General features: G+C 36.7%; 1 protein-coding gene across 4 annotated transcripts in view; it reads right to left on the bottom strand.

Moving 5' to 3' along the window:
* Positions 1 to 13,366, bottom strand: part of ZC3H6 (zinc finger CCCH-type containing 6) — a 60,826-nt gene that overhangs the window by 18,913 nt on the left and 28,547 nt on the right. The window contains exon 3 of one of the 4 annotated variants that reach the window (XM_087863666.1): positions 9,940 to 10,062. The exons of the other annotated variants lie outside the window; for them this stretch is intronic. Within the exon in view, the coding sequence (XP_087719792.1) occupies positions 9,940 to 10,062 (123 nt within the window). The remainder of the gene's footprint in view (positions 1 to 9,939; positions 10,063 to 13,366) is intronic. 4 annotated transcript variants of the gene reach the window in all.

Raw genomic sequence — 13,366 nt, forward strand, 5'->3', positions numbered from 1 at the left:
GCATGGAGCCTAATGCGGGGCTTGAACTTACAATCCTGAGGTCAAGACCCGGACACTTAACCAACTGAGACACCCAGGCACCCCTAGTCCTACAATTTTATTTAATGATAGTATTCAATTCTATCTCTAGTCACTAAAATATTTATATTAGTTCAGTCATCTCTTCTGTCAATTGTTTTTAAAAGAAAGGAAGAAAAAATGCACCTAATTACAATTTGAAAATCTAGAAAAACCCAGACCATGATTCATCTTTAGCTTAGTACATTTTAAATACAATATAAAAATACTGTCTGCCGTGGTAGATTACCAACATGAGACTATGTGTTTTTAATAAATTGCAGGGAAATGTTAGGATCTTTTCTGAAATTATAAAACAGAGAAAAAAGTACTTAACTAAATATATCAAGAAAATCAGTTAGCTCATCAATTTTAAATTTTAAAGACATTGTATTAGATTTCTGACTTGTTTTAAGCAGTGTTTTAGAGATTTTTTTTTTGTTGTTTGTTTTTTCTAAAATCAACTGTTCTCATCTAGCACTTCAGAAATTCAGAAGGGGATTTATAATTGTAGGCAAAAGGCAGTGTTTCTGACATTTTTAATAAAAACACTATGAAAATAAAATAAAAGGTAATTGCTTAGACTAAGGCGAAGATTGATTAATTAGCTGGATGGTACCAACTTTTCTTTTTATTAAAAAATGTGATTCCAGGGGCGCCTGGGTGGCTCAGTCTGTTAAACGTCTGTCTTCAGCCCAGTCATAATCCTGGAGTCCTCGGATCAAGTCCCTCATCATGCTCCCTGCTCATTAGGGAGCCTGCTTCTCCCTCTCCCTCTGCCTGCTGCTTCCCCTGCATGTGCTCTTTCTCTCTCAAATAAATAAATAAAATCTTTTAAAAAAAATGTGATTCCATGATACACTAGACCAGATGGATTTAATAGATATACTCAGAACATTCCATCCTAAAACAGAATACACATTCTTTTCAAGTGCACATGGTACACTCTCCAGAATAGATCACATATTAGATCACAAAACAAGTCTCAACAAATTAAAAAAGATTGAAGTTATACCATGCATCTCTTCTGACCACAACACAATGAAACTAGAAATTAATCACAAGAAAAAAATCTGGAAAGAGCACAAATACATGGAGGTTAAGTAACGTGCTACTAAACAATGAGTGGGTCAATGAAGAAATCAAAGAAGAAATTAAAAAAATACATGGAGACAAGTGAAAATAAAAACACAACAGTCCAAAATCTTTGGGATGCAGCAAAAGCAGTTCTAAAAGGGAAATTTAAAGCAATACAAGCCTACCTCAAGAAGAAAAAAAATCTCAATAACCTAACCTTATACCTAAAGGAGTCAGAAAAAGAACAAACAAAACCAAAAATCAGCAGAAGGAAGGAAATAATAAAGATTAGAGGAGAAATAAATGATATGGGAAACTAAAAAAGCAATAGAACAGATCAATGAAACCAGGAACTGGTTCTTTGAAAAGACAACAAAATTGACTAAATCTCTAGTCCAACTCATAAAAAAAAAAAAAAAAAGAGGACTCAAACAAAATCAGAAACAAAAGAGGTGAAATAACAACCAATACCACAGAAACACAACAGACTGTAAGAGAATATTATGAAAAATATGCCAATAACTGGACAACCTAGAAGAAATGGATAAACTCCTAGAAACACAAACCTACCAAAACTGATCAGGAAGAAATAGAAAATTTGAACAGACTGATTACTAGCAATGAAATTGATTCAGTAATCAAAAAACTCCCAAAAACAAAAGCTCAGGACCCAAATGGTTTCACAGGTGAATTCTACCAAACATTTAAAGAAGAGTTAATACCTATTCTCCTCCAACTTTTCCAAAAAATAGGAGAGGAAGAAAAACTTGCAAATTCATTCTATGAGGCCAGCATTACCCTGATTCCAAAATCAGATAAAGACACCACCAAAACAGAAAACTATAGGCCAATATCTCTGATTAACATATATGCAAAAATCCTCAACAAAATATTAGCAAACCAAATCCAACAATACATTAAAAATATCATTCATGATGTTCAAGTGGGATTTATTCTTAGGCTGCAAAGGTGGTTCAATATTCACAAATCAATCAATGTGATACATCACATCAATAAGAGAAAGGATAAAAACCATATGATCATTTCAATAGTTAAAGAAAAAACATTTAACAGAGTATAACATCCATTTGTGATAAAAATCCTCAGCAAAGGGGTGCCTGGGTGGCACAGTTGTTAAGCGTCTGCCTTCAGCTCAGGGCAGCGTTCTGGGATCGAGCCTCACATCAGGCTCCTCTGCTGGGAGCCTGCTTCTTCCTCTCCCACTCCCCCTGCTTGTGTTCCCTCTCTTGCTGGCTGTCTCTGTCAAATAAATAAATAAAATCTTAAAAAAAAAAATCCTCAGCAAAGTAGGTTTAGAAGGAACATACCTCAACATAATAAAGGCCTTATATGAAAAACCCATAGCTAACATCATACTCTATGGGGAAAAACTGAGAGCTTCCCCCTAAGGTCAGGATCAAGACAAGGATGTCAACTCTCACCTCTTTTATTCAACATAGTACTGGAAGTCCTAGCCACAGCAATCAGACAAGAGAAAGGAATAAAAGGCATCAAAATTGGTTAAGGAAGAAGTAAAATTTTCACTATTTGCAGATGACATGATACTATACAGAGAAAGCCCTAATGACTCCACAAAAAACTACTAGAATTGATAAATGTATTCAGTAAGGTCACAGAGCCTACAAAATCAGTATACAGAAATTTGCTGGATTTTTATACACTAATAATGAAGCAGCAGAAAGAGAAATTAAGAAAACAATCCCATTTACAGTTGCACCAAAAATAATAAAATACCTAGGAATAAACTTAACCAAAGAGGTGAAAATCTGTACTATGAAAACTATAAAACACTGATGAAAGAAATGGAAGAGGAGGGGTGCCTGGGTGACTCAGATGGTTAAGGGTCTGCCTTGGGCTCAGGTCATGATCCCAGCATTCTGGGATCAACCCTACATTGGGCTCTCTGCTCAGCAAGGAGTCAGTTTTCCCCTCTCCTCCCACTCATGCTTGTACTCTCTTTCTCTCTCTTTCCCTCTCTGAAATATATAAATAAAATCTTAAAAAAAAAATTGAAGATGACACAAACAAATGGAAAGACATTCCATGCTCATAGACTGGAAGAACAAATATTGTTAAAATGTCTATACTACCCAAAGCAATCTACAGATTTAATGCAATCCCTATCAAAATACCAACAGCATTTTTTACAGAACTAGAATAAACAATCCTAAAATTTGTATGGACCCACAAAAGACTTCGAATAGGCCAAAACAATCTTGAAAAAGAAAAACAAAACTGGAGGTATCACAATTCCAGACTTCAAGTTATATTACAAAGCTGCAGTAATCAAAACAGTATGGTACTAGCACAAAAACAGACACATAGATCAATAGGACAGAATAGAAAGCCCAGAAATAGCCCCACAATTATATGGTCAATCAATCTTTGACAAAGGAGGCAAGAATATGTAATGGGAAAAAGACAGTCTCAGGGCACCTGGGTGGCTCAGTCAGTTAAGTGTCTGCCTTTGACTCGGGTCATGATCCCAGGGTCCTCGGATCGAGCCCCATGTTGGGGCTCCCTGCTCAGTGTGGAGTCTACTTCTCCCTCTCCCTCTACCCTCCTCCCCCACTGTGTTCTCTCCTGCTTATTCTGCTTTTTCTCTCTCTCAAATAAATAAATAAATAAATAAATAAATAAATAAATAATCTTTTTAAAAGAGAAAAAAGAAAAAGTCTTTTCAACAAATGGTGTTGGGAAAATTGGACAGATACATGCAAAAGAATGAAATTGTACCACTTTCTTACACCATACACAAAAACAAACTCACAATGGATTAAGGACCTAAATGTGAGACCTGAAATCATAAAAATCCTAGAAGAGGCCACAGGTAGTAATTTCCCCAACATTGGCTGTACATCTTTCTAGATGTGTCTCTTGAGACAGGGGAAACAAAAGCAAAAATAAACTATTGGGACTACCTCAAAATAAAAAGCTTCTGCTCAGCAAAGGAAACAACTAGCAAAACTAAAAGCCAATCTACTGAATGGGAGAATATATCTGCAAATGACATATTTGATAAAGGGTCAGCATCCAAAATATGTAAAGAACTTAATCAACTCAATACCAAAAAACAAATAATCCCCAAAAATGTGATTCTATTAATGCTTCAAGGATATATTTCAATAATCTAGGACTAAAGAGCACTCTTTAATGAGTATGAACTTTTCTCTGCAGATTAGATGCTTGTTATAACTTTTAATTCTTTTTTTTTTTTAAGCAGACTCCATGCCCAGCATAGAGCCCAATGGGGGGCTTAAATTCACAACCCTGAGGATCAAGATCTGAGCTAAGATTAAGAGTCGGATGCTTAACTGACTGAAACACCCATACACCCCCAAAACTTTTAATTCCTTTTTTTTTAAAGATTTTATTTATTTATTTGACAGAGAGAGAGAGAGAGCATAAGCAGGCAGAGCGGCAGGCAGAAGGAGAGGGAGAAGCGGGCTCCCAGCCAAGCAGAGAGCCCAACGAAGGGCTCGATCACAGGATCCCGGATCATGACCTGAGCCGAAGGCAGACGCTTAACCAACTGAGTCACCCAGGTGCCCCCAAACCTTTTAATTCTTAATAATTTAATTCTCTGATTTTTCATAGCTTTTACAAAAATAATCTCCATATTCCTACTTTTTAAAATAGAATTACCCCTAAACTTTCTATTTATTCCCCTAGCTAGTTTTCCCAACTGCGGATATTCCTAATAGCCCCCTAATGATGCAAACCTCCCCTCCTCCCAGGGCTCCTTCTGCAGTGAGAGACTCTAATATTTGGGTCTGGGCATCACCCATGCAGTGCTAGTTTCACGAAGCACTAAATGGATGACATTACAGGAGCAGCCCCAGTTCTCTAGGAGAATATCTCATGCTTCACATGTCCATCATTTGGAATGAACAAAATGCATTCATCAGCAAGGATCTAGCAAGTATTTTTTAAAGCCTTCCTGCAAGAATATAACAGAAATGAAAAAGCCTGTAAGTTCTACCAAAGGATACAGTTTCTCCAATCACTTTGCTGACTGATTATCAGGCTAGATTCCTGGCCAGAGGGCCTACAGGACAGACTGGTTTCTGTAAAATGGAAACTGGTCCCACAATGATCACTATAAACATGAAATAAGGGAATGGGAGCCTTTGAATAAGGATGAAGAAAAGGGAAGATATACTAACTCCTCAAATTTAGTAGCTAGATGTTAATACTATCATCTCTTTTTGGCCTAAATTATAGAAGTTATACAGCAGACATTTGTTATCTAGGAAAACAGGATTTTTAGGATGTACTTAGGGTATTTTCTAATCTCAGTGAGTCAACTCTAAAACATATGTGGAGGAAATGGTACTGAAATTTCTTTTCTCCTAGCAGACTAAATAATTCCAATCAGTTCTCCTCCTAAAAAATGTACAAAAGATAGACACAATATTTTTTTAAATCCACTGTAAACATCAGAGAGCTATCAAATGTGTGAGGGATTACTGGACCATTAATATCCATGGAGGAGATGAAAATCATGAGAAATGAGCAGCATCTGGAGCGGTTTTTGCTCTGAAAGCATCAGCCTGACATGAAAAATCAAATGAAAGGTTCAAAAGCACTTCTGACTACCCCTTTAATCTATGGGAACAAAAGGAGAAATCCAGAGTCTAGAAAAAGTAGAAGCCTTAGTAACCCCCACCCACCAATTTTGGGTCAATCTCAAAACATGGATCAGAGACTACAGTCCAATCTATCATCTGGGTGGCCAAGAAGAGTTTCAAACCCTGAAGTTGGAATAAAGTTTGTAAAGGTCACTAAAAATTTGTCAGGAGCAAGTAAAAATCCTCTCTGGAGGAAATTAATATCATCCCAGGCCTCATATAATTTTTACAAAATGCACTATATTTTGCAAACACAATGCTCAGCACACAATACAAAAAGCAAACAAAAAAACCTAGTCATATGAGGAGACAAGATCAGAAAGAGGACCAGCTAAAAGCAACCAGTAATAGAAAGAGACTCCAGGGGCGCCTGGGTGGCACAGCAGTTAAGCGTCTGCCTTCAGCTCAGGAAGGCGTGACCCCAGTGTTATGGGATCGAGCCCCACGTCAGGCTCCTCGCTATGAGCCTGCTTCTTCCTCTTCCTCTCCCACTCCCCCTGCTTGTGTTCCCTCCCTCTCTCATTGGCTGTCTCTGTCAAATAAATAAATAAAATCTTAAAAGAAAAGAAAAAGAAACAGACTCCAGCTATTGAAATTCACGTGACACAGATTTTAAAATATCTGCGCTTGTTATTTTCAAGTAAATGACATGAGAATTTTAGCAGCAAACTGGGAACTATAAAATTACTCTGAAGATTTGAAAAAAAATTAAATTTCTAGGTTTGAAAAATACAAACATGGGAATTAAGAACTTAATAGATGGGGGCGCCTGGGTGGCACAGCGGTTAAGCATCTGCCTTCGGCCCAGGGCGTGATCCCGGCGTTATGGGATCGAGCCCCACATTAGGCTCCTCCGCTATGAGCCTGCTTCTTCCTCTCCTACTCCCCCTGCTTGTGTTCCCTCTCTCGCTGGCTGTCTCTCTCTCTGTCAAATAAATAAATAAATTCTTTAAAAAAAAAAAAAAAGAACTTAATAGATGGATTTAACGGCAAATTAGGTCCTCTAAAGAGAAGAGGAGAAAAGAAAGGTAAAGGATAAAACAAAGCATATGCAGTAAAATGTTAACATTCTGGGAATCTGGGTGAAAGATATACAGGAATTCTTTGCACCATTTTTGGAACTTTTCTACAAGTCATTACGACAAAATTAAAAGTTATTAAAAATAACAAACAGTTTCCCAATATATAAAAGCTAAGAGATTTTATTGACAGTGAAACTGCACCACAAACAATGCTAAATAAAGACTAAGTACTTTAGGTTTAAAAAAATGATACCAGATGGAAATTCAGATCTACACAAAGGAACAAAGAGCACTGGAAGTGAAATGTGGGTAAATATAAAATACCATCCCTTTTCTTTTCTTAATTTCTTTAACTGAATTTTTGAAACAAAAATAATTACATTGTATTTGTAGCGATATATAATAGTATAATGACAATAAATAACTAGAATGTTTAAGAAAATATGAGTCAGTTAAAACAAATGTAATGTGTATACATACAACTGATTTTGTCCTTCAGAGTAGCCCCCATATAAGGCTATATATTTATTAAAATACTTCTGCCACTGTTTTAAAATATTCTATACCTCCTCTTCTGGAACAACTTTTATGGCAGCTTATGAATCAAGAGCTTATAAATCTCATTATTTGGTATTTTCAACTGCTTTGCTATCTGAAATAGTGATGATCATTCTGAGCATTTTTTGATTGTTTGAAATAGTCTCTAAACAACTTTTGATTATTTCTTTTTTTTTTTAAGATTTTATTTATTTATTAGACAGAGAGAGAGGCAGCGAGAGAGGGAACACAAGCAGGGGGAGTGGGAGAGGGAGAAGCAGGCTTCCTGCTGAGCAGGGAGCCCGATGCAGGGCTCAATCCCAGAGGGCTGGGATCATGACCTGAGCCGAAGACAGATGCTTAACGACTGAGCCACCCAGGCGCCCCACTTTTGATTATTTCTAAAAAATAAATCTACCCGCAAATGATGAAATTTAGGTACCACATCAGTGTTTGATATATTTAAAAATTTTGTCATTAGTAAAAATAATTCTAATGAATAGCTGTTACAATGTTCTGAGAAATGGCAGCTCCATTTACTCCAAAGTCAGCAGACACACTGAATATACAAATACATTCACCTAACTCAATAAAATTATTAACTAGAGTATAATTCTTTTCAAATTTTAAAAGAAGATATGATAATAAACTTCATTTATTCAATAGTTACTGAGCAACCTCAACTATAAAGAAGGCAATAGAAAAACAGAAGGCAATGAAAGAACTCGAACACACACAGTATTTTGTTTTCTAAGCTCACAAGAGATTAGGAACACCAAATTAGGAAAACGAATGGAACTCTGTACACAAGCATATTGACAGATTGGCAGAAACCAGAACTCAGAAAGTTTGCGGTTTTTCAGATAGGTGCAGGTTGATCTGAATATTCCCCAGTGTTCCTGAGAGCATCATGATTTTTCTAGCACAAAATACTATTTATACTGAAGACCGTTTATACAGTACAACATGTCTGAGAAAGATATAAAGTATATCATGTGGTTTTAATTTTTTTCTATTTAAAACACTTCAAATAATTTCTGCACTTAAAAAGGTAGATGTCACAAAATTCATATGTGAAAGCCCTAACCCCCAATAGGGGGATCAGAATGTAACTGCATTTGGAGACAGGCCTTTAAAGAGGTGATGAAGTTAAAATGAGGTTGCTAGGGTGGGCTCTGATCTAATCTGACTGATGTCCTTATAAGAGGGCATCGGACACACAGAGAGACACCAGGGGTGTGCATGCACAGCAGAATGACCGTTGGAGGACAAAGCAGCAAGACGCTAGCCATCTACAAGCCTGGGAGAAAAGGCTAAACAGATCTTTCCCTTATGGTCCTCAAAGGATACCAACCCTGTTGGCATCTTGATCTGGCACTTCTAGCCACCAGACTACTAGAAAATAAACTTTTGTTGTTTAAACCACTAGTCTGCAGTATTTTGTTACAACCCTAGCAATCTAATATATGATGTATGATTTTCAAAGTAAAATTTATAGCATGCATCTATATAAGTCTCTTTTTCTATACTGAAAAATATAAAACGTTTTTTCAAAATATCAGAAGGCAAAGAATAAAACTGAAAATTTTATTTTACCCTTAAAAGAGGTACCTGAGTGGCTTAGTCAGTTAAGCATTTGCCTTCAGCACAGGTCGTGGGATGGAGTCCCACGTTGGGCTCCCTGCTCAACGGGGAGTCTGCTTCTACCCCTACCCTTCCCCTGCTTGTGCTCTCTCACTTTCTCTCTCTCTCAAATAAATAAAATCTTAAAAATCAATAAATAAAAGGCAATACCTCAAAACCACAATGAAATGTCATTTCACACCCTTTAGGAAGACTATTATAAAATAAATAAATAAAATAAAACCCAAAGCAAAACAAAGCAAAAAACCCCCTCAGAAAATAACAAGTTTGGCAAGGATATGGAGAAACCGGAAAACCTCATGTATTGTGGTGGGAATGTAAAATTGTAGCTATTATGGGAAACATCTTGGCAGTTCCTCAGAAAATTAAACACAGGATTACTATATGACCCAGCAATTCCAGTCTTAGGTATATGTTCCAAGGAACTGAAAGCAGGGTCTTGAAGAGATGTCATCCACCCATGTACATAAGCAGCATTATTCACAATAGTCAAAAGGTGGAAGCAATCCATGCGTCCAACAACAGAGGACCACACAAACAAAATATGGTGCACACATACGATGGAATATTATCCAGCCTTAAAAAGGAATGAAATTCTGATACATGCCAGATGAACCTTCAAAAATTATGATAAATGAAATAAGCCAGACAGAAAAAGACAAATATAGTATGATTCCACCTATATGCCTATAGAGTAGGCAAATTCATAGAGACAAAGTAGAATAGCAGTTACCGGGGGCTGGTGGGGAGGGAGAAGTGGGGTGTTATCATTTGATGGGTACGCAGATTCTGTTTGGGATGATGAAAAAGTTCTAGAAATGGATAGTGGTGATGGTTGCACAACATTGTGAATATACTTAATGCCACTGAATTGTATGTTGAAAAATGGTTAAAATGGTAAATTTTATATTAATGTATATTTGATCACATTTTTTTAAAAAAGGCAATACCTGAGAAAATGGAATGTCATAATCCCTGTAGAAACCAGCTCTTTTTTTGTGGGAACTTTCTGTATGTTCGACATCTGAATCAAGGCTGTAGTCTGAACTATCATCACTAGATGGAGAATTATGCTAAAAGAAAGGAAAAAACAAATAGTTATATTTGCAAAAGGAAGAAACTTTAGTAACTAGATAGGCTTGTTTCAGCCAGAAGTGCCAACCAATAGACTGTAATATGCTAGTAGGTTCTGAAGTATTAACCAAAAAATAGTTGCTCCAAAAGCCACCACTACAACTTCTCTAAAATTTTCTGAGGAAAATTATATCTTTTCCTCATGGCAGCATTCTCTTCATCATCCCTGTGGTCCAAGGACTTGTGCCCCTCTATGCTCAAAAGTGATCTTAAAGTTAATCTTAAAAGAATAAAATTAGATCTTCAAAGAGGATCATAGAACATAAGTAGAGTATGAATTAATTACTTTTACCTAACATGGCTTTAGAATTCTTATTCTTTTGCATAAGTACCCTAAAGCTAAAAGATACCCAAACACACCAAATTATAAATGTGATATAAATCCAACCCACAAAATCGAACAAAAGTGAAATGGAAACCACAAGTAACTAATAATGATTAGTAAATATCAAGAGTAAGCTATTTAAAGTATGAAGGCACTTCCCCAAAAAAGTCACCGTATCTCCATTGAGTCAAAATAATTACCTTCTCAGGGTAAGCACTCTCTTTAAAGAATTCTTAAGTTCTTATCAGTGAAGATACTGACTCAGTAAAAATTTGATGAACTAAATTGAACTCTGATATTTTCACAGTAGAAGGATGTCTTCCTCTACTCCATTCCTACAGGCTCTTTTAAGAAAGACAAACTTTTCTTCCATTTGTTCTTAAATGTTCTCAGGTTTAGTTTTTTGGTGGTGTTATTTCTGTTTTTGCTGATTTGATAGGTGATATGAAGAAATCTTTTTATAATTATGCTATGAAATGCTTCAAGCTTATCTAATATTTGTTGGTCAGGGTTTGAAATAAATATTGTCCATTTCTCTCTCTCACTCTCTCTTTTTTTAAGTAGGCTCCATGCCCAATGCAGGGCTTGAACTCATGACCCCGAGATCAAGAGATGTGCTCTGTGGACTGAGCTGGTCAGGCGCCTCAAAGCATTGTCCATTTAAAAGCCAAGTTTACTGAGTCAATAGCAGAAGTCGGCTCCAGCTCAAAGGAAAATTTTCACTTGAAGATCACTAAAGGAATAAGACTTGATTAAGAAGCTCAAACGAAGACACTGTACTGAAAAACCACCAGAGAAGAGAAGGTTCTGCTTAAGGTAGAAGTTTCTTAAGATTATTCCAAAACAGTGAGGCTAAGAAAACATACGGACTTTAAGAAGCCATTAAGAAGACTATTATCAAAAAATATATATATGTGACAGGGTGCCTGGGTGGCTCAGTCAGGGTTAAGTGTCCGACTCTTGGTTTTGGCTCCGGTCATGACCTCAGGGTTGTGAGACTGAGCCCCACATGGGGTTCCTTGCTCAGCGAGAAGTCTACTCGAGATTGCCTCTCCTTCACCTTCTGCCCCACCCCCTGCTCTCACACAGGCTCTCTCTCTCTCTCTCTCTTAAATAAATAAATAAATAAATAAATAAATAAATAAATAAATATCTTAAAAAAAGAAGTTGAGTAATTATTAACCTGAATTAGCCACTGGACTGCATTAAAAATAGCTAGTAAATAGAATAGGTCAGGAGAGATGGTATATCACTGCTAAGATTAGGTTATAAAAAAGACTATAGCTTTCATCTTGGGTGCTCTCTCTTGTTCTCTCTCACTTATGGTTCACCTGTTTTGGGCGAAGCCAGATAACATCATGAGGACACTGAGGCAGTCTGTAGAGAGGTCCACACGGTTAGGAACTGAGGCCTGCCAAGAGCCACGTGAGTGAACATGGAAAAGGATCCTCCCTCAGTCAAGCCTTGAGAGGATTGCAACCCCATGAGAAAAGCTGAGCCAGAATCACCTGGTTATGCTGCACCCAGATTCCTGACCCACAAAAACTGGAAATAAATTTCTGTTCTTTTAAGCTTCTAAGTTTGGGGTAATGTTGTGCAGCAATAGTTAACTAATAAGATTTTGGTGTCTGGAAATGCTGTGCTTCCATAAGAAATATCTAAAAGGTAGGAGGGCTTTTGGAAACAGGCAGTGGATAGAAACTGGAAGGACTTTGAGGAGAGTATTAGTGAAAGTCTAAACTGCCTCAAATGAGGGGCGCCGGGCTAGCTCAGTGGGTGGAGTACGCAACTCTTAATCTTCAGGTCATGAATTCAAGCCCCACATTGGGTGTACAGATACAAAAAATAATAATAATTTAAAAAGTGGGTTAGGCAACCAACTCTTGGTTTCCTCTTGGGTCATGATTTCATAGGTCATGAGATCGAGCCCCGTGTCAGGCTCCATGCTCATCAGGCAGTCTGCTTGGGATTCTCTCTCTGCCTCTTCCCCTCCCCCAACTCGTGCACATGTGTGTGCTCTCTCTCTCAAATACATAAATCTTTAAATAAATAAATAAATAAACTGCCTTGTATGATTGTTAGTAAAATTCTGACCTTTGAGGCAACTTAAAGGAAAGTGGGATATCTTATTAAAACCAGAAAAACGAAAATCTCATTATGCAGTGGCAGAAAGTTGCACGACACAGCTACATTCAGTAATATGGTAAGTAGAAATTGTGTCTAGTGATCTAGTTAAGATTTTCAGGAAAAATGCTGAAAGTATATATCTGCCAAAGAAGATACACAAAGGAAAGACTGTTAAAAAGAAGATGGGACTTTATGGTTTTGAAAGTTCTTAGCTTCAACATACTGAACTTTATTTTTGCTTTTCCCTTTTTTCTTTTCTTTTTTTCTTAAGTTCACCCAACATGGAGCTCAAACTCACACCCCAAGATGAAGAGTCCCATGTTCCACCGACTGAGCCAGCCAGGTGCCCCTTTTTCTTGATTAGTCTGGCCAATGATTTATATATATTATTGATCTTTTTTTACTAACTAGTGGTTTTTCATTTTAATTCATTAAGTTCTGCTTGTAATTTAATTAGAAGTCCTTCCTTTTTGTTTTTGTTTTGATTTGCTACTTTCTAGCATTTATTACTATAATACTCTTAATTTTTCTCCTGATAATTGCTTTAGCTATGTCCTGTTGGTACTTACACATCAAGATTTTATCATTATTTTCACGAAATTCTGAAGTTTTTATCTGTTTCCCCTGTGTTCCACAGGCTATTTATAGCAGGTATTTGGATTACAAAGCAAAAAGACATTTTGTTTTTTGACTTTATTAGTAATATCTAATTTTAGTGTATTGTGTTTGACATTGCTCTTTGTAACACTTCCACTCTGTATCAAAGTAATTGGAGCTTATAAAGCCTACTG

Source organism: Ursus americanus, chromosome 7 (assembly GCF_024610735.1).
Source record: "Ursus americanus isolate L20-20 chromosome 7, mUrsAme1.1.p, whole genome shotgun sequence".
NCBI lineage: Eukaryota > Metazoa > Chordata > Mammalia > Carnivora > Ursidae > Ursus > Ursus americanus.